At 43.8% G+C, this 21,669-nt stretch overlaps 1 protein-coding gene across 1 annotated transcript in view; it reads left to right on the top strand.

Annotated features, from left to right (window-relative positions):
- Window positions 1-21,669, top strand: part of AGBL1 (AGBL carboxypeptidase 1) — a 360,791-nt gene that overhangs the window by 72,978 nt on the left and 266,144 nt on the right. The window contains exons 6-8 of the mRNA XM_058540551.1: window positions 12,185-12,393; window positions 19,809-19,974; window positions 21,174-21,241. Of these exons, the coding sequence (XP_058396534.1) occupies window positions 12,185-12,393; window positions 19,809-19,974; window positions 21,174-21,241 (443 nt within the window). The remainder of the gene's footprint in view (window positions 1-12,184; window positions 12,394-19,808; window positions 19,975-21,173; window positions 21,242-21,669) is intronic.

A 21,669-nucleotide genomic window follows, 5' to 3' on the forward strand; every position in this document is an offset into this window, starting at 1 on the left:
AAGAGATTAACGAGGGTGGGTTTATTTAGCCCAAAGAAGATAAGGCCAAAAGCTGAAAGGAAGCTGAATAAATACTTTCTAAGTATCAAAAGGATTTTTTTTTTGGGTGGGAGCATCTGTCATTTAGTTCAGAAAAGAGCATTATACGGTCCACTCCATATAAGCATCGGAATGGGACCTGGTGAGAGGTGCCCAACACACCAGCGTGGCTGCGCGAGGGGCCGGAGCCTCTGCTGTGCGGCTGAGCATCAGGCGAGGCTGATGGATGGTGGGGTGAGGGAGAGGAAGGGAACAGGCACCAGAAGGATTACAGAATTCTGTTATGTCATGCCACGTTCAATTTGGCACATTGCATTTTTTTCTTGGCTCAAAGTTTAGTCCTCTCTGCCAAATACTTTTGTCTTTCACATGAGTACATAAAACATTTTAAAAAGTTTGAGCTAAAAGGATACTACCTGCCCGCCTTGCCGTGCTGCCCTGCCTGCTTTGTCAGACCGGTGGTTGGGCGGGCTGACTGAGAGTGGCCAGACAGCAGCACATGTAGTTCCTCTTCCTGCCATGTGGTGGTGCTGTTCTTTCAGTTATCTTGGCCGCACTGAGTCCAATATTTATTTTCGGTGAGTAATTTGTTTATCAGGAGGTTATTTTAATCTAATTTTGGCCATATTTGCTATTCCACACTATCTGTGCTTCCCAGGGTTAGCAGCTTGCATGTCTTGAAGGAAATTAGCTGAAGATGGTCTCAGAGGCATTTGCTCAGCCATTATTTAAGGGAGTCGGGAGGAGGCAGGGTGAGGGGAGCCCGAGGTTGGAAAAGCCGCCAGAATGGGTTGCATTCCCAGTGCTGTTAGCCTGATTGAGCGGGACTCACGGAGGGCTGGGAGTATCCCGAGCAGCTTTTTTGAGGGCTGCCTCTGGTAAACAGCAGCAATCTTGCAGGTACCTTTCCCCATCTCCTTTGGACTCTTCCGATAACCTGTATCTTCCCCGTCTTCCTGCCAAGACCAAATACTGCACCACTTAAGGAAGGTCTTCCCGCAGCCCACACGCATCCCTCACCCCATTGGTAATATGTTTCATGAACTGTTTCCTGCGAGCCCTCAAGAAGTGGCAAGAAGGGTGGGGAGTTGGAAGAGAAGCACTGTTCGTTAGAGTACCTTCACTGGATAATGATCACGACTATTAATTACAGAGCACTGGCACTTGCCAGGCGTTTACATTCCCATTTTATACACAAGGAAGGTGTAGTGAGGGGAGGTTAATGATCTTTCCCAAGGTCCCACGAGTGGTAAGTGGAGAGTTAAAATTTGAACTCAGTCGTGACTGTCTCCAAAGCAGAAAGCTTTCCTATTTCAAAGATGATTCCCACCCTCCACTCAGAGTCAGGAAGCCTGGACTCTGTTGGTGGGCTCTGTGACCTTAAAGTAGTTCTTTGTGACTGCACTTGACTTCAGTTTGGTTTTCCAAGAATGGGAGAGCTGCCCAAGATGGGTAGTTTGAGAATTCTTTTGTAGAAGAACTTTCCTTAAAACAGTGAATTCTTATGAGGAAATGACGCATCTAAGGTAGCAAAACTGAGAGCAGAAGTGGAAGACCCCAGTGAATGACAGCCTGGCCTTTCCCTTGCCACCTCCCTTTTCCCCTGACTGACACTGAGAAACTTCCATAGAAGTTCCTTGGGGCTCCGAGGAATCAAGTCTGAAAACCTCTGAAATAAGTATTCTCATGGGACGCTTTCAGAGTTGTCTGTTGTCTGAGATTATAATTTACAGATGGGCAGATGCATCTTTAGGAGGTTTGAAAAATGTGCTTGTTTTTACTATATGGTGACCCTAAGGAAGAGCTAGTGAGGTTTGACTGAGTGAGAGATCCAAAATGTTGTATGCATCCTCGAGCCCTAGTCAAGTAACTTTTGAGTCTCTTGGGATTAAGAGGCCTAATTGAACAAACTGAACCTAATTAAATGAGGGAAGTCAGCTTCCAGTGGGGATTATGATGGTTGGTAGTAGGGGCAGGATGATGAACCACCTTCCCGAGATGGCCAGGGTGTTCAGAGGCACCCACATGGGGTCTAACAGCTGTGGACGGTGGTGTTGAGTTTTTCCTGCCTGACACAAAACTGTTGGCTACATAAAATATTGTTGTAATAAAATTGCAACTAATCCTGGTTGTTACATCCAAGTAGGATATTGTCTTTTACCTGGGATCATGATCCTGTTCTCTGGTGCTGGTTTAAGACTGAGTTCTACTCTGGGGCTTTCCCTCTGGCCTGATTATCTGCCTGTAGGTCTGAGCCATAATGTTGCTTTGACAACAGTGTGAATGTGTTCAAGGAGGCTCAGGATTGTGCATGAAGGTGGTGTGTGTTTGCTAAAAGCTCAAACCTCTTACTCTTTGAAAGGACAAGACCTGGTGCAGAATGGTGTTTGCACAGTGGTCGCAATGCTGGCTCTCAGGAGACTGTGGATTCACATCGTGGCCGTGCTGGGCGCGTTCCTTAATGACTTTGTGCTACGGCTTCCCCATGAGTGAGGCAGGGAAAACGACACCGTCCAAGGACAGCTAGTAAGATTTGAACAAGATGATGGGTATGTAGTGGGAGTACAGTGCTAGATCTTAGTAAATCTCTGTGAGGATCAACTCTCCTTTTATGATTGCCACCACTTGGAAAATCCTGGGAGTTTCAGGTTTTGGTCGTTCAAGGGCATAAAGCCTGTTGCCATGTAAATTCATCTCCCGACATCTCCCTGAGCATTGGATGACACAGAGATAGTTGTTTTCAGTGTCTGTCTTCCCTCTAGAAGCTTTTTCCGTAAAAGGGGGAAGTAAATCAACAAATGCAGCAGATTCCTTCCATTGAGTTGACCCATGTGCACTAACATTGTTTTCATTCTGGGGAATCAGAGGTTAACATCCAGGATTGCTGAGCTCTAAATGTTTTAGATTTTAGACCTTGTATCATCCTGGCATAATGAATGACTGTCTATGGATTGACAAAGATAAAGTATCACAAAGATTTAAAGCGATAGACAAAAAGATAAACATCTTACGGGTCTGAAGGTGCACGGTAGCTTCTTCATCACATTCAGGATTGACTGTACAATTATTTGTTTATGTCAAGTGTAAGCCAGGTGCTTCTATAGACTTCTAGTCATGGCAGTTTACAAAGCACCTTTTCATTTATTATCTCATTTAATCTTCACTGTAGCTCTGTAAGACAGGTAAATATTTAACCATTCTATAGCAGTCGTTCTCAACATGAGTGATTTTGCTGCCAAGAGAGCATTTAACAAGGTCTGGACACATTTTTGGTTGTCACACCTGCGGGGATGGGGGTGCTCCTGGCATCTAGTGGGTAGAGGCCAGGATGCTGCTAAACATCCTACAACGCACAGGGCAGCCTCCCTCCCACCCCAAAATAAGATCCAGCCCCAAATGCCAATGGTATGAGTTTGAGAAACTGGAAACTGTTCTATAGAGAAAACATTAAGGCTCAAAGAGGTTGGCTGACTTGCCCAAGATTGTGCAATATGTACTTGGCATATTGGGACTAAAATCCATCCTTTCATTTCACTACCAGAGGGTTTCAAATCTTTAATTTTTTTTAAAGAAATAAAACAGTTTGTTTTAATTTTTAGATGAAATCCTTTGCTGCGCCATTGCATGTAAACAGATGATGGTGTGGCTGCTCTGGTGGCAGCGGGGTTAGAGACCCCACTCGCCTCTTCCTCAGCCCCTCCCCCTCATCCCAGGGGCACACAGCATGGCAACCACTACCACCCCATACAATGAGGCCCAGGGGACACTAGACCCCTCTTGGAACCCCCCCAGACCATCCAGATTTCCCTGGAGCCATTACAATTTTTTGAGGAGGGCATGACAGCATCGAGTTGTGCTTTAGTAAGATGTGTTGAGCAGTGGAGGAGAGCAGGAGGCATAGGGGCCAAGTAGAAGGCTATTGCTAGCACTGTTTAGGTGGGAGGAGAGAGGACTGGAAGGATCATGAATGACAGGAATCGAGTTTACGCAGGGAAGCACAGGCTCACGTTTCTGTGATTTTGTAGTGATGTGCTATTGGATGGCAAAAGGCCAGGGGACAGCAGGCCAGGAGCACAGGGGCGTATGCTCTTTGCCTTTCTCCGTGCACACTCCAGGCCTGGAGGCATAATGCAGCATGAACCAATTTGCACGTGATGTTTGCAACACTGCAGACCTGTTTTCCTGCAGTGCATATTTGCTTGTCTGTACTCTGGCTGGAAGCAGGGAACGCCACCGACAGACACGTGTCTCACATTTCAACTGACAGAGACAGGCAGGTGGGGAAGGTCTCGGTTCTCCCTCCTGGTGTAAATCCTGGCATTCTTCTTGAAGTGTTATCTTCTGATGAGTTGACCTTGGAGTCAGCAAAGTGAAACCAGGTGATGGTTTTCTACAGGGACCCAGAAGGGATAGTGGCTTGTCTGGGGGCTTAGCAAGTGCTTCTTTCCCCACAAGAATCTAGACTTAAAATAAGACTCTGGATGGATAGGAAAACTCCTGGGAAAATTTAGTCCAGGTAAAGATGATCATTCCTAAGGGCTTTCTTGCAGAGATGCCAAAAACAAATAACAAAAAAGAGAGTGGGGAAATCTCGGCCTGACATGTCCCCCAGCTTTCGGACAACCCACTGCGATGGATGTCAGAGGGGTTGGGGGTCCTGCATTCTGATCCCTGCCCTCCTGTTCAATTATCTCCTACTGCTCTTTCCTTCACTTTCTTCACCTGGCTTTAGCTCCCAGACCTCTTGTTATTTGCACTCACCAAGTTTGGGCTTTTCCACTTGCTCTGCTCTCAAGATTTCTAGAATTTTCTGCCCCCAGATCTCTGCATCCTGATTCCTTCCTACCAAAGTCTCAGCACTAATGCCCCCACCTCAAAGAGTCTTCCCTGACCACCCAATCTAAAGTAGCTGCCCTACCTGGTCACTCTGGTATCACTATTTTATTTTCACCATGGCACTTGTCATTACATGAAATTACCTTATTCATTTATTTTTGTGTGTGCCTATTTGGATCTGCATCTCTCCAGCTGCCCTTGGGAATGCAACCTCCTTAACAGCAGAGACTTTTTCTATCTTGTTTCCTGCTGTGTCCTCAGTGCCTACAACAGTGCCTGGCACATACTGGCACATAGCAGTTGCTAAATAAATGCTTGTTGAATGAATTAATGGTGGCGCCTTGGGTTTGGGGTGTATGAGCGTGGTTTTAGTTGATAATTTACTGTGTGCCTAGCCACAGAAGGATCTGGCTCTCAGGAAAAAATGTCTCTGCTTATTTGCATATGGAGAGCAAACCTCTCAAGTGATCACCTCTGGCTGGGAACCAACTCATTTTAGAGAATTATCAAACTAGCAATATTGAAAAATTAATCATATTTCCTCAAATCTGAGATGTCATTGACTATAAGATGCACCATCTTTTATGTGTCACTAAGAGTGAGAAAATGCTGCCAGTTATAATTGAAACATCATTATTGGTAAGAAGCACCTTAATTTTGGAAATGCTAAAATGTAAAAAAATATATGCCTTAGAATTGATGAAGTACAAGATGAGATTGATTCATCCTGTTGATGCGGAGTGCTGAATTGGAGGAGTTTGGAGTCTAGAGTATGTCTCTGTTAGTGGTCCCTTGTCTTGTAGCATTGCAGCCTAATGCCCTTCATTACATATCATCACTCTAAGGACAAGAGGACGAGCAGGGCTGTGCAGACGAAGAGGCAGATGTGAATTCTTAGGCTTTCCTAAGAGGAGAAATTCCTACGGTTTGGGAGTATATCTGTGGAAAGGTATTAGAAGGGGTTGGTGATTAAAGAACAAACAGTAGACGAGTCTAGATTTAAAACAATGCTATGAAGGATAATCTCTTGCCCTTCTCAGTCACTATTTCAGAGCTTAGGAAAAGCATCTTTAATTTTGTAAAGGCAGTCAATGGGAAAACAAGATTTGCTTGCAACCAAAATTTACTTTATAGCCAAGTTTACTGAAATGTATCTATTCTACAGAGAGAAAAAATACCTGCAAGCTAATTCAGTATCATTATTCTTATTTGAGCTCATGGTAATCGAGCATAATTTCCATCACTGATGACATTGAGATTAGTTATGTTTCAGTAGGTATGTTGCTGCTCCTCCTTTGTGAGCGAGTGAGCCACTACTGCAGCTACGGGGAGGAAAGGGTGAGAACTGAGTCATCCTCTCCTGCTCAGCGGCGTTGCGCTCTCGTTCTGGGCCTCACTTCTGGGCCGGCCTCATGGAGTCACTGGGGTGTCAGGGAGGCTCCCAACATCTCCTGCAGTGACTAAAGAACCATAGGCCATTTATTTGGGCCTTTAAACCTTCTCTAGTTTCCTGTTTAAAGTCAACTCTCACCATAGTTTAGGGCCTAGGAGGGAGAGGAGAAGATGGAGGGGAATTGGGTAGAGGGGCTGAGCCAAGTTAAATCTGGCTGAAAGCCAAGCACCTCAGGGCTCAGGTGTTCCCTGGCTTTATCTCCATTAGCCTTTCAGAAACATTCCTCAAGAAGCTGGTTCTCGGGCTACAGTTCAAGGTCTTTGGGTGCAAAAAGGGTAAACTATACTAACCAGCTTCAAGAGCTGCGGGGATAACATCATGGGATGTCGGCTTCGGAGGCAAATGGAGGAATCCATCTGAATCCTAGATATGCCATTTACAAGCTCTATGGACTTAGATAAGTTGTTTAACTTCTCTCAGCCTGTGTCTTCATTTGAAAAAGGAGGAAAATAATGCTTATCTCCAAGCATTTCCATGAGATAAATGAGATAATCATGTAAAATGATTATCCCAGTGCTGAGCATACAGGAAACATTCAGTACATAAATACCCTGTAATTGTAACTGGTGTTACTATGGCCGAGTAGGCAGCTCGTGGTTCATATGATATGATTTAGAAGTCTTGATAAAAGTCTATTTTGTCCAGAAATATCTTCTAGATTGACTCCTTGGAAAGACCACCAAAATAATCTGTTGCAAAGTGTAACAAGTGTATCGCTTGCTGAAGTTAGGGTCATTGTTATTTTGAATTTTAGTAATGTCTCTGAAGGGGGAGTTCAAGGTTAGACTATTACAGGATTTGAGTGCTGTAGTTCAAAGTAGGTCTCTAATATGGGATCCTGATGGAGATCAGACAATGTTTGTGATATGATTGCTCAGGGTTGGGGACACAGTGAAGGGAGGGTTTAGAAGCAAACATTGGAGAGTAAATGGAGTTGGATAAGCCCAGCTGATTGGTCTTCTGTTCTGAGAAGGGAGCTACTATCCTGAAAAGGACTAGCTGAATTGTCAATAGTTCATATGAATGGATTTTCGTGAAGTTCCTGAAACAGATGATAATGCTTTTTAATTTTCCTGGGCAAGTATTTCTTGGGATAGTAATGTCACAGTACCCTGTGTGATTAAAGATGATTTCTGTTCTCAGGAATGATGGGGGCCTGGAATCCTTATATTTACTCTTACTCATACACACCTTATCAAAAGCAAGGGTGGGCTATTAAACACTTAACCATTATCCACCAAGAGGATCTTAGAGCTCTAACCAGTTTTCTAAAAAAGCTTTAGTGTAGTGGGACCCAATAGAGGTAAATTTTGCCAGAGAGAGGAACTATAAAGGTCTACACTATGGACGCTGTCTGTATAGGCACCTACCTGGGATAAAATGGGGTGTGATCCTTATCGTGTGTATAGGAGGGTGTTTAAGGACAGATGGGGGCAACATAAAACTGGTGGCCATTTTGGGATGAGAAGTCAATTACATTACACGAGGATTGAAGAACTCTGATTATAAATTTTACTTATTTTGAAACTTTTCCTTGGGCTATTCCCACTGGTGAAAGGGTGTGAAGTTTTGGAGAAGGGAATTATCATTTATTGCGTACATACTTTGTGTCAGGTGCAATGCTATGCATTCATTCCTTATAATGGACTTGTAAGGCAGATGCTTTAATTATCTTTATTTTTTTAAATCTTGCTTTAATATTTCAGATGATGGAAATATAGTTCATAATGGCTAAGTAACGTAACCAAGGTTATACAGCTAGTAAATGGTAGAGCCAAAATTCAAATCTACAGCTATGTGACCCTGGAGCTCCTGTTCTTGCATGATGCTGTCAAAAGGAATATATTCATGTCTTGAGCATTCGGCATTTTGTTGTCCATAACAATAGAGGGGAAGTTGGAATAGTAGATAGATGATGCTTCCCATGAAGATGATGACAATTATAATAGACACCAGGTACTGGGTGCTTGTTATGCACCAGGCATCAAGCTATCTACTTTGTATGTATTATCTCATTTAATTTTCTCAACAACCCCACCAGGAAGGGATTATTGTTAGTTTTATTTTCAGATTAAGACGGCGTGATAGAGCAGTGAAGAAACGTGCTCAAGGTCACACAGCTAGAAAGTGGTGTAGCTCCTGGCCATGTGCAAGAACTCCAGAAAGACAGGTGACAGCTGAAGGGTCTGCCCACGGAGCAGCCCAGCAAGGCAGTGAAGGGCACTGAGTATGGTAGAGGCGAGTTGAGAGGCCCGCACTAACTTACACATCTCATTCCTAGAGCTGTGCTGTCAAAATGTCCAGCTCACTACTCTGCTGCAGGTTCCCACACTTCCTCTGCATTAGGTCATCACTTGACCCTAAAAGTGGTGGTGAAATTCCGAGATATGGGAAATAAAGTGTAGTGATGAAAATTTCCTTCGGTTTAGCTAAATAACAGGGGCAGAGTAGTAGGCTGCTTGCAGTATAATAATCTGGGTCTCCAAGCATTTCTCCCAGCAGGCTGTCTTGGGGCTGAAAATTCCCCCTGAGAAATTCAGTCTTTGATTCTTGAAGGCATCTAGGCTTTCCTCTTGAGAAGACAAACATCTTTATAGAGATGATCATGATCTCAAATGCCTTCAGGGGCTAGGCAGGTAATTCACTTTTGAAGGGGATGGGGTAAGACGAAAAAGGTGAGTTGGTTGCTATGGCAACCTGGAGACTGCTGCCTTGCCCATGGCCATTTACAACATGGCGTGCGTGGCCAAGAGTCTGTGGACCTCCAGTCAAAGGATAATTTTTTTGTCCTCCTGTTTATCAAAGTTCATTGTAGAATATGTGGGAAATAAAAACCTACAGGAAAGTCTAAATTAGCAAATAGAATCATCAAAACCATCCCCCAACCCCCATAAGTATTATTGATATCTTGGCATATTCTCTTCCAGTTTTTTTTATTTTTATTTTTACCTGAGTGTAAAAATCTGCATCGGTGGGGTCTGCACTAAAGAAAAACATTTGAACCTCAGTGAAGAGACACCTGGGGTAAAAATAAGGATATTGCTAGATCACATTTCAGACTGAGAATTAGCTACCAATGAGAACAATCCTCAGTGAGGATATAATCTGGAGAGAGAGAGGTAGAAATAGTGGAATATAAGAGGGTAAATCGGGGGTCAGGACAAGGACAAGTTCATGGATTTGCCAAATAAATCTGGCCAGAAAAGATCTTCAGCAGGAGGCCTCCAGGGAGGGGCTGATGGGGAAGGGGGCACCGGGAGCACCTTTAAGATGGCCGTATGGGTTGGGGGTTAAATTAAACACCCTTAGAACTCCTCTCTATCCATCCCACCCCCATCCTCCACTCAGTTTAAGATAAATCAATCTAATTAGGAAATTAAAAAAAAATTAATCAACAGGGATTTTTTCCCAAGAAAATATTAGGGGGAAGCCATTGATGTAAAGTGCAGCCATCTGTTTTGAGGAAGGTTGAGGGACACAGAGCCCTCCCCCTACCAAACCCTGAGCCCCCGCCCCCAAACAGTGTTCGAAACCCCACGTTTTCTCCTAGCTATTTGGCCTCCCTTGGAGAAGCGGTGTTTTCCTCTCAGATCTTCTAGAACTCCTGCAAGTTGCTGATCCCAGTGACCCTCATTTCATCCTTGGGCTCTCCTCTGCATTCGCTCTTCCTCAGTTTGACGAATCTCCTCTTGTTGGGTTTTAGATACCTATTGACTTTTGCAAAACTCCCCTAGCCATTCTCAGAGAAAGACTGACTGATTCAGGGTCGAGGGGGAAGGAGGTTTAGCTATTTTAGCTGTTAGTAAACATGACAGCTTGTTGAGGATTAAGAGGAAATCATGAATAAAATCATTGGGATTTGATAAGGGATTTTTCTCCCAGACAATTAAAGATTTTTTCCCATTATCTCCTCCCCTTCCCCCAAAAGAGACTAGAGGAGGAAGGTCATTAGGATAACATGTTATTAGTCTCATACCCTTAAAATAGATAAAAAACAAAAGTCCTTAACCCCTTCCCCACTTCCCCCGGGGCCTCTGTGCACTGTTCTGGCCAATCTGGCATCTTTTCAGCAGGCAGTACTTTCCTTTACTACCTCCTACTTAATCCTCAATTTTCTTTTAAACATCAGGTATTGGCTAGGCTGGAACCTCATTCAGGCAGTAAAGAACTCTAGTGCTTTGTGGCCGGGACCAGCCAAGGAGAGAAATATTTTTGATACAAAAGAATAATTCATTAAAGGAGGTAATGAAGGCGATTTAAACCTTCCACAAACACTTGCCGGATGAATAAAGCTCGTCACTCCTCAGTTCAGGGTCATGGCTGAATGAAATGTGGTAAAAAGAAAAAAAAATTAAACCAACTGCACAAATGGGTCAAAAATCTCAGGGGGGCTCAGTCAAGCCTGACAATTTGGAATTTGACAAACAAGCAGGAAAAAAAAAAAGAATTCCATTAATATTATGAGAAAACCCCTCTGGAATAGAGTGCTAAATTTCCATGTTATTTTTTCATTCATGTGCACTTACATGGTCTTAGGGAAAAATCTGACTTTGAGCTGAAATTTTGTTTATCCAATTACAGCTCAGGGGATCTCTCTCACACACACTCAGCCAGAAGCTTATGTTGTCTCATGAACCAGTGTGAACAGTTTGGATAAAGGAGGAACGCAGTAGTGAGAGGGCAGAGCTGCAAGATTTGGGCGTTTGTGCCTGAGAGGCAGCCGGTTGGAGTCCTGCAGTGCCCCTGGTCCACAGGAGTGGAGAGGACCAGGCATCTACTGGATAGATCTGAACTGGTACACATTTGTCCACCAACTTTGTGGCTTGAGGAATTTAACATGAAAGTGGCATGTGTTAACTGTTGAGAGAGGTATCTTGGACTATTCTTTCCCCTTTATTTCTTATGGAAATCTCTCTCTCTCTTCCTCTCTCCCCACACACAATTATAATTTTTTTCTGAACTATTCGAGAATAACTTACAGACATTCACATACTCCAATTGTGAATTTCCTAAAAACAATGACATTTTCTTACATAACCACAGTTTATCAACATCTAATATACATGGATATAATACTATTAGTTAATCTGCAGACCTTATTCAAATTTTATCAACTGCCTTTTGTAGCAAAAGAAAAAAATTGCTTTCTGGCTCAGGATATAAATTATAATTATATTTTGTACTTACATATCATGTCTTTTAGTCTCCGTTAGCTCAATTCCTTGGTGTTTTTACCTTTTTTTTTGCCTCTCATGACCTTGGCTTTTTGTGTGTGTGTGTGTGAGGAAGATTAGCCCTGAGCTAATATCCATGCCAATCTTCCTCTTTTTGCTGAGGAAGACTGGCCCTGAGCTAACATCTATTGCCAATCCTCCTCCTTTTTTTTTCCCTCTTTTCTCCTCAAAGCCCCAGTAGATAGTTGTATGTTATAGTTGCACATCCTGCTAGTTGCTGTATGTGGGACGCTGCCTCAGCATGGCCGGACAAGTGGTGCATCGCTAAGCCATGCTAAGCCACGGGGCTGGCCCCAACCTTGACATTTTTGAAGAGTATAGACCAGATGTTTTGTAGCATGTCCCCCATTTTGAGTTTGCTGATTTTCCTCCTGGTTAAATGCAGGTTATGCGTTTTTGGTAGGAGTACCATAGAAGTGATGCTGTGTCTTGCTCAGTGCCTCATATCTGGTGATGTTGACTGATCACTTGATTAAGGTGACATCTGCCAGTTTTCTCCACTGGAAAGTTATTATTCCGTTGGTAACTAATAAGTATCTTGTGGGAGCTACACTGGGACATCCTCAGGCAGGTGTGGCCAGGAGAACCTGTGACTGACATTGCCTTTCCCCGCTGGTTTCAGAGTCCAACAGCCGCAGGGCGGTGAACAGAGGCTACGTCACCGGCCTGCTCAGGCTGCATCAGGACTGGCACAGCCATGACATGGCCAATACCTGCGTGCTGACCCGCCGGGCACTTCTGCTCTGCCTCAAGCACATTGCTGCCCTCCGATCTGGCAGGGAGGCCTTCTTGGCAGCTCAGGGCATGGAGATCCTCTTCAGCACCACACAGGTAATCAGCTTTGGGGTCACCTCTGCAGCTGATGACATCTGGATGATTCCTGAAGCCCATCACTTAGGAATCATCCTGAACAGAACTGGGAAAACCTCAGTATGTTTCTTGCCTGCTATGGCCAGATGTTCTGGATTCAAATCCTCATTCATTCATTCACTCCTGCATTGATTGATTCATTTATTCAATATGTATTCATTGGGTACACACTGTATGGTGCTGTGGTTAAGTGTTGACTCTAAAGCTAGAGTACCTGGGTTCAAATGCCAGCCCCAGCACCTACAGCTGTGAAACTTTGGAGAAGTCGCCCAACTTCTCTGGGCCTCACATTTCTTCTTCTTAAAAAAAAAAGGAAATAATAAAATCTAGATTGTTGTGTGGCCTAAGTAAGTTAATGTAGAAATGTTTTGTGCTTAGCAGAGTACTTGCCATGCCTTAACTGCTGTCTGATTGTGAACAGTTATTGGAATAATTAGCACTGCGGAATCTAGTGGGGAATATGACATCGAGACCTCTGATCTTGTGGGGCAAATGTTCTAGCAGGAGAGTCAGACACTAAGGAAGCAAAGACTTTAATGAGGAAGATAATTTCGTATTGCTCTGTGAAATCGATAAAGTGAGGGCAAAGGTCTATGGTGATTCCCATAGGTGCACGGAGAAGGGGTTCTGTTAGAGAGGTCAAGTCTCCTCTGAGCAGGTGACACTTCAGCTGAGACCTGAATTATTGAAGGAGCTGGTCGTGCTGGGTTTAAGAGGAAGAACAACCCAGGCAAAGAGAATAGTACCTGCAAAGGCTGTGGCTTATCTGCACCCCAGTGGAATATGTGTCTAGAGTTTCCTGGATTTCAACCCAAATAACAAATTCCTTAATTTCACTCGATTAGGGCTAATTTACACACCATCATGCAACGCCACCTACGCCCTTGCTGCTGATGCTGTGAACATCTCCCATATATCCATCATCTGCTCACCCACCTTCTCCTGGGGCCAAGGCAGCCGTGTTGCACATGCCTTATGTTCCTTGCTGTCTTCATATTAGTCAGTCTCTGCACTTTCTTCCTCAGTCTCGTTGCTCTTCTCTGGACAGCCTCCAATTTTTCCTCTACCTGAGTACATCTGAGGTAATGAAGCAGTCAATGAGAGTGCTGTTTTCCAACCGTGGTATCTGTAGACTTTTCTCATTAAAAAAAAAAATAGCCTTTTTTTCCCCCCTCCTCTAAACAATAACATAATACTGTGCTGCAAACCAATATCTAATTTTCTGTCTGCTGTCACCTCTGGGTTTCTCTCCATCATTACAGCTTTCAAAGCTTCTCAGTCATGAAATAGCTGCATTTTACATTCTATTCCTCTGGATGAGGAAGTGCTTTGAATTTTTCCAAGCTTCATCTTACTTTGTAAGCTTGTGTCCCCCAAGTCTCTAATCTCTCCCAGTCCTAGTGAAACGCCCCCTGCACTGCTGATGCCTAACAGCCCCCTACTCCGGCTCGTGTGCTTCAGCCCGTTCCTCTGCTGTGTGCATTGTTGGTTGTTTCTCTGTTCTGTGTTAAAAAAACAATTAAGGGGCCAGCCCCATGGTGTAGTGGTTAAGTCTGGCGCGCTCTGCATTGGCGGCCCGGGTTCTTGGGTTATGATCCTGGGCGTGGACCTATATCACACTTGTCAAACCATGCTGTGGTGGCGATCCACATACAAAATAGAGAAAGATTGGCACAGATGTTTGCTCAGGGCTAATCTTCCTCAAGCAAAAAATAAGGAAGATTGGCAACAGATGTTAGCTCAGAGTGACTCTTCTTCACCAAAAAAAAAAAACCAAACAAGAAGAACAACAACAAAAACAATTAAAAGGACAATAAAGGAAGAAGATGGTGATCCCAGAGGTACATGTCTATGATAAGTAGAGAGTGGAGAAAATACCAAGTGAAGCCCATGCATGAAAGGGGCTGTGAGCCTAGAAGGAGGATCTTAGAAGCAGTTCCTCAGCAGGTCAATGAAGACCTCATCTGCTCTACTAAGCAAATTTACAGCAAGCTCCCAGCCTCCAATTACTGTGGGGAATGGAAGCAGAGTGTGAGTGGAGGTGGAATCTGCATTTTGTAGCCAGGTTTCCCCAGCCTGAAGAGCCTCCAGCGCCTGGCTATGAGCACAGATGCCATCGCAGCTGTGCTGGAGTTTGAGCTGCCCATAAATCCTCTCCCCTCTTCTGCCAGAGAAGGCTTGTGAGTCCGGGGTGGACAACTTGAGAACCTTGGCTCTACTGATGTCATTTAAGTGGCCATTTGTGAATTATAATGATGACGATGATGAGAATGGTGATGATGACGATGCTGCAGCTGAGGTGATGACAGAGATGGTGATGATAGTGATAATGCAGAGGAAGGAGGAGGAGGAGGAGGAGAAGATGAGATTTGTATTGAGTGCTTACTCTGACCTGGTTTAACAGTTTACACAGACTTTCTGATTTCAACATTTTAAAAGATTTGAAACCAGTGGTCTCACTCAAGAGTCCATGCTTCTGTCCACTGCACCAGTGGTTACAAGTTGGGTGTGCATCAGTCACCTGGAGGGCTGCGAGGGCCCCATCCTCAGAGTTTCTAATTTGGTAGGTCTGGGGTGGAGCCTGAGAATCTGCACTTCTAACAAGTTCCTAAGTGATGCTGATGCTGCTGGTCTGGGGATCACACTTTGAAAACCACTGTCCTGTACTATTTTTATTGGTGTTTATGATATAATTACAAACGTATGGCACATGAAAGTGACTGAGAAAGAGCTATTTTTGAGTCTTTCCCACAGCCTTTGCCCATCATGTTGTTCTTTGCCTTTCTGCTGAGGCCACTGCTTGCAGTCTCTCTCTCTCAATGACCCCATCTCTTTGCTGGGTTGCACATTCTTGCACAGATCCTCTAAGCATCCCTTAAATGTTCAGAGGATCAGATTGTCCATAATGCAGTGAGGGTGCTACGTAATGTAATGGGATTTTGTGGGAGCTTTGTATGAGGAAGGAGGAAGAAGGATGACAATTTGAATGTAAGGTCAAAAAAGAATCCCTACAAGGATGTCCTGAAACAGTTTGAGATAGTTATCAATTTGGAGAAATGGGTAATTGCAGATGCAACAAACTTGTATGAAAGAACGAGGTAAAGAGGCCACTCTTTGGAGCTAGAACAGTTTAAGAGACCTGAAAAGTTGCTAAAATGGGTGGTTTTCAAACTTGAGCATGCATCAGTACCTAGAGGGCTTGTTAGTATACAGATTGCTGGGCCCCTCTCCTGGAGTTTCTAATTAGTAGGTCTGAGTTGAGATACAAGGTTCTGCATTTCTAACAAGTTCTCAGGTGATGTCAATGCTGCTTGTCTGGGTACTTCACTTTGAGAACCACTAAAATAAGCAGTTGCATCTCTTGCCATATGCTCAGAAAGAGTGGCAGGCCAAGCCTTGATTCACCGGGACCCTTTTTGTCCACATGACCAGTTACCCCAGCATTGTGAATCTAAGGAAGGAAGGACTGAAACCTAAAGGGAATGTTACTCATTTAGAATCAGGAGCTAGACACTCTGGAGGTCAGATTGACTTGAGATCATTTACTATTTATTCAATAAATGTTTCCTGAGCCCCTACCTTGTGAACGGTCTTGGGGTTAGCTTATATAGGGAGTTCAGAGATGGTGGTAAAGTTCCTATCCTCCTCAGGAAGCTCACCATCTTATAGGGAAAGTCAGGATAACAGCAGTATAGGTAGCAGGTGAGATGTAAGAGTGGAATTGACAAAGCCGTGCAAAGGAAGGAGAGCTCCACTTGGTCTTGGTTGACCAGAGAATGCTTCGAGAAGGAAGTCATTGACATTTGGGTCAAGCCAGGAGAACACCTTGAAAAGCCTGAGAGAAACACAACTTGGTTTGTGCACTGTCCAGAGAAGTGCAGGGAGGTAGCCAGGAGGTAAAGATGGGAGAGAAAAGCAGTGTAGAACTAGTGGGACAACTAAGACATTCTGGAGAGTCAGGCAGAAGGAAAGACCTGGGCAAGAATGATCCAGAGGTCTCAAACCAAGAGTGTTTCCATGTACGACGTTTCTAAATTGAAGCTACACCGCATCTGTTCTTGACCTGAGAAATTGCCTATCTATGTTCAAAGAGTTTCTGGAGAGAGAGGATGGAGAGGGGCTACTCCCAGCTGTGGTCAAAGCGCAGCTCTCCGAGCTGAAACCTGAATGACAAGGAAGAATCAGTAACCTGGACATGAGGGATCCAGGGAGAGAAAAAAAAGGAAAATGTTAAGGCCCTCAAGTAGGGGGCTGGGGTGAGAGGTGGGCAAGCCTGAGAAACAGAGGAGCTGGTGTGGCAGCAGCATGATGAGGAAGAGCGGGGAGGGCAGGAGATGAAGTTGGAGACATAGGCAGGACCACAGCATCTAGGGCCTCCTGAAGCATGGCAAAGAATTTGGGTTTTGTTTCCACTCATTTTTAATTGCGGCAAAATTCATATAACATAAAATGGCCCATCTTAGCCATTTTTTTTTTCTTGAGGAACATTGTCCCTGAGTTAACCTCTGTGCCAGTCTTCTGTTTTGCATATGGGACGCCACCACAGCATGGTTTGATGAGTGGTGCGTAGGTCCGCACCCGGGATCCAAACCTGTGAACCCTGGGCGGCAAAAGTGGAGCGTGTGAACTTAACCACTATGCCACCGGGCCGGCCCCAATCTTAGCCATTTTTAAGTGTACAGTTCAGTAGTGTTAAGTATATTCACACTGTTGTATAACCAATCTCCAGAACTCTTTTCATCCTGCAAAACTGAAACTCTATACCTATTAAACTGATTTATGCTTTTAAAGGACCATCCTGGCTGCTGTGTGGTAGGGATAGTATCACAGGGCTCAGGAGGAGGGCTCAAGGGGTAGAGTTAGACTGTGGGAGTTTAGGTGGGACGTGCCCATGGCTTTGGCTAGTTAGAAGCAGAAGTGGAACTTAAACCCAGGACTCCCGGCTCTTAGTCAGACCCCTTTTCCACTACAATGTCTCATTTTGTTATGATGAGGGCTATTACCAGGACTCTGCCCTGAGTAGCAGTGGCTCCCTAATACTGCGTCCGGATTCTTATGAGATTTTATGAGCCTAATGATGCTTACTGAGGTCCCACTAGCTAACACTCACAGAGAGCTTACTATCTGGCAGGCACCTTGCCTACTTTTACTCTAAATCACACGCAGCCTGATGAGAGAGGTTCTGTTACTATCTTTGCTTTACAGATGAGGAACCTGCAGCACAGAGAGGTGTAGCAACTTGCCAGGGTTCTGCAGTTAGAAATCTTCAGCCCAGGATTTGAATTCAGGTAGTCATGCTCCAGGATCTGAGCTGTGTGTGATTACTCTGTCTTGCCTAGGTATCATGCAAGTAGGGTATTTATTATCCCAAAGCTAAGTCAAAGATGTTAACTGTGAATTGAATATTTTCAGCTCTCATATTTCATCATCTTTGCCAAGTAACAGGTGTCTTATTGGGAGTGATGGAGAAAAGTGAGCCTAAAAATCTCAGCTTTGCCCCCAATTCTGAGATATTTGTCCACAGGGATCTTATTTCTTGGAGTTTTTTCATCTTATGATACACAGCACAAGCTCCAACCCTGCACTTGCAGGGGCCTGAGAGTGAATGCCCCTTAAATTTTGCATCCTGGGCCCCTCACTAGCCTCACCTTAGTCCCGGCCCCGCACAGGACCTACCCATTAACACTAGGAAAATGTTGGTAAGTGGATCTAGGCATTTCTATTACCCTGGAGCCAAGAGTCACCTTTGCACTCATAAATGTTTTCCCCAGAGTGTAGCAGACACCAAATATAGCATTATTTCTAATGCCTTGGTTTCTGTAGATTTTCATATCCCCTCTATCCCCCACATTCAGTTCATGGTGTGGCCCAACTTGTCAGGACACTTGAACTTGCCTCCATCTTTCCACTCTCTTTTCTTCTGCACCATCCCATGTGAAGTAAAACACATTATCATCATTACCATCATCAACAACAATACTGACGATAGTCACAGACAGACCTGGCTGCCAAAGTGCTGGCGGTTTTGACTGAGTTCTCTGGCTTGTCCTTGGCTCTATTTCTGCTAAGTTTGGAGCTCAGAATATTACCTCTGATCACCCGTCTACCTCCTCTTTCTTCCTCCTCCATGCTCGGTTCTCTTTTTTTCCAATATTAATACTTTTCACTAAGCACTTGACACCACCTGACCAGTCCCAGGGATGAAAGAGCCTCAACTAATTCATTTTCCACGGAGAGCATTTCCTGCTGTTGGTTCAGGACACCTGATGGTACCATTTGAGCACACAGAGGGGGAGGTAGCATTCTTGATTGTATTAAGACATTTCTGGTCTGAAAGTTGGCTTACTTTAATTATATTTTGGAATCATTTGGGTAGTTTGAATTCATGGCTAAAAGTTTATTAACTCTTTTTCTCTGTGTGCTTTCATGTGGAGCTACCTATAATGTGGGCCTGAAGATACCATAGTGTGACATCATCACAGACAGTCGCTCTGCCCTGTGGCAAGTTCTCAGCATCCCCCATATCTACTGCTGTGACTAATTGGCCACAGAGCTTGCTGGAAATCCCTTAGGAATATCAGACTGGAGGCTCACACTGGTCGATTTTCTGTACCAAGTCAGTAGACAAAACATTTACTAAGAGACTGAAGAAAATGACCATGTTTTTGCCAAAGAGATATGCAACTACTCCCAACTCTCTCTCTCTCAATTTAGTAAGCTTGTTCTTACATTTTTCACAGTGTCTGAAAAGAAGGGTGTTGTCATGTTCCATCAGTATCAAAATGTTAACATTTGCAAACCCAATTTTTCTTTGCTTTGGGTAGCTACCAACAGGGATCAACACTGGGTTTTGAGAAGAGGCATGTTATTTAATTTAGGTACTTGGGATTCACTTAGTCTTTCCTTCTGACTTCATATTTTATCTTTTTCCTTTATATTTTTCTCTTCAGATAAGAGCTGAAAGAGAAAAGTAAGACTTCTATCAATTCAGCTACTCATTCTCTAATTTAGGCAATAATTCACAATGACTCATGGATGGCTGAAGGAAGATGCGCACCTCCTCCTCCCCTAGCTCTCCTGGATGACATCTTCCCTTAGGTGCAGCATCGTTTGAAAGACTTTCAAGTCTATTTTCAGACTAAATTCATTCCCATAACATATGAGCTATGAAAAAGAAATAAAAATGTAGATTATACACTGGACCAAAGCAGATTCTATATTAGACAAAATTCTACATTAGAATGTTCAAATTAGACATTCTACATTAAGGATGTTTACTATCTGTTTAGGCTGTGTGTAATTCATTATCTGAAATACTGTTATAACGGAACTCTCTACAAGATTTCAGTGTCTGATATTGTCTTCTCTTTGTTCAGAACTGCCTGGATGACAAAAGCTTGGAACCTGTCATCTCCATCGTGCTTCAGATCCTGAGGCAGTGCCACCCAAAGAGTCCTCTTCCCTTGGTCACAGCCAGCAGTGCTTACACCTTCCTTGTCCCAGGGATCATCGCCTCTGAACCTCCAAGTGTTCTAACGGAAGGTAAAGTAAGTGGGTTGCTATGAGCTTTATGAGGAGTTTTTACATTTTGGCAATATTTCAGAGAAATGTGGATGAAAGTAGAATCAGTTCTTTAATAGGCCAACCGTGATTGTCCAATATATGTATGAAAAAGCAAGTTTTTCGTATAGAACCTGAACAAATGCCACGCTCACTTATTTATTTATTTTTATTTTTTTGTGAGGAAGATCGGCCCTGAGCTAACATCTGCCAATCCTCCTCTTTTTTGCTGAGGAAGACTGGCCCTGGGCTAACATCCATGCCCATCTCCATCTACTTTATATGGGATGCTGCCACAGCATGGCTTAACAAGCGGTGCGTCGGTGCGTGCCCGGGATCCGAAGAGGCGAACTCCGGGCTGCGGCAGTGGAGCGCGAGCACTTGACCGCTTGCGCCACCGGGCCAGCCCCCCAAGCTCACTTATTTTGTCCTTAATTATTAACTGTTGCCACTTTGCCTGGTGGCCATTGAAAGCTGTACGCTCATCTCAGCTAATTAAAAAAAATCTTCTCACAATCCCATGATTAAGTTTCTCCACTGTATGCACTGGCTCTGGAATTAATTTGCCCTATGGATGCAATTGAAATAAACCTACTTCTGTTTACAACCCTATGTTAGTCATATTAGAATATTTGAAAGTATTATTATCCAATCTCCTGGAAGATTTTGTTGTCAAAAGACTGTAGTGCCTTCCAACCCCATCCTCCTTCCACAGAACAGATTTTCCATAGGTGTCATCTTGCCGCAATGGTACTGGATGATTTCTATGGACTTTTGTTGTAAACAAGTTCCTTCATATCAAAATTAGGGAGTGAATCAAAGTGCTAAGTTACAGCGAATTTTGCATGGATGTGATCTCTAAACTTTGCCAATGTTAGCTGCATAAACACTTCTAAATTGAGTGGAGGAAGCCAGAATGGTATTCATGTGTCATTTTATTCTGCAGTCATTTTGTATTCAATGTGGGACATCAATTTAGACTTCATGATATAGTGCTCTCATGTGCGTATGTGCACATGATTTACACATAGTGATAAATAGTAGAGTGTTTTGGGATATTGTACACTTAATAATGAGCCCCTTATTTGTGAGAGGAAGAAGTACTAACCACGGTGTGGTGAGAATACAAATCCAAGGCACAGGGGAAGCCTCACCCATTTTACCTCTTTTTCCCCACCCAGAGGATTTTGAAGATGATGGTGAGGAAGAAGTGGATAAAGATTCGGATTCTGAAGATGTGAAAGAGGAAGTAGGTACACCAGCCCTTGCTTCTAGTGATCGCCACATTGGCATCTTACAAAGGAAAATATCACTTTCTATGTTCAGCTAAGACCAGTGTAAATTTTAAGGACCTGCTTTTGTACTTCTACTCTAGTGCCTGGCAGATAGTGAGGCTCAGTAAATGGCTGCTGTTACTGATTTCCAAGTTTTCATCTTGGTAGGCCCAGTGCGATGTCTCATTGCAATGTCAGAGGCTATCCATTATTAAGGCATTAAGATTCCATCAGAATGAGCCTTAGGTAGATGCTTTATGCTTAAGGTTGGTATATTTAATAAGTCTGAATGACGTTCAGGCAAAGAGACAGTGGAAAGATTTTCTAGGAAACTTTTTCAAGGAGATCTCACTTATCTTCGTAAGTCACTCTTCTTATCTACCCGCTCTGCACAAGACCACTA

This window comes from Diceros bicornis, chromosome 5 (genome assembly GCF_020826845.1).
Source record: "Diceros bicornis minor isolate mBicDic1 chromosome 5, mDicBic1.mat.cur, whole genome shotgun sequence".
NCBI classification, from domain to species: Eukaryota; Metazoa; Chordata; class Mammalia; order Perissodactyla; family Rhinocerotidae; genus Diceros; species Diceros bicornis.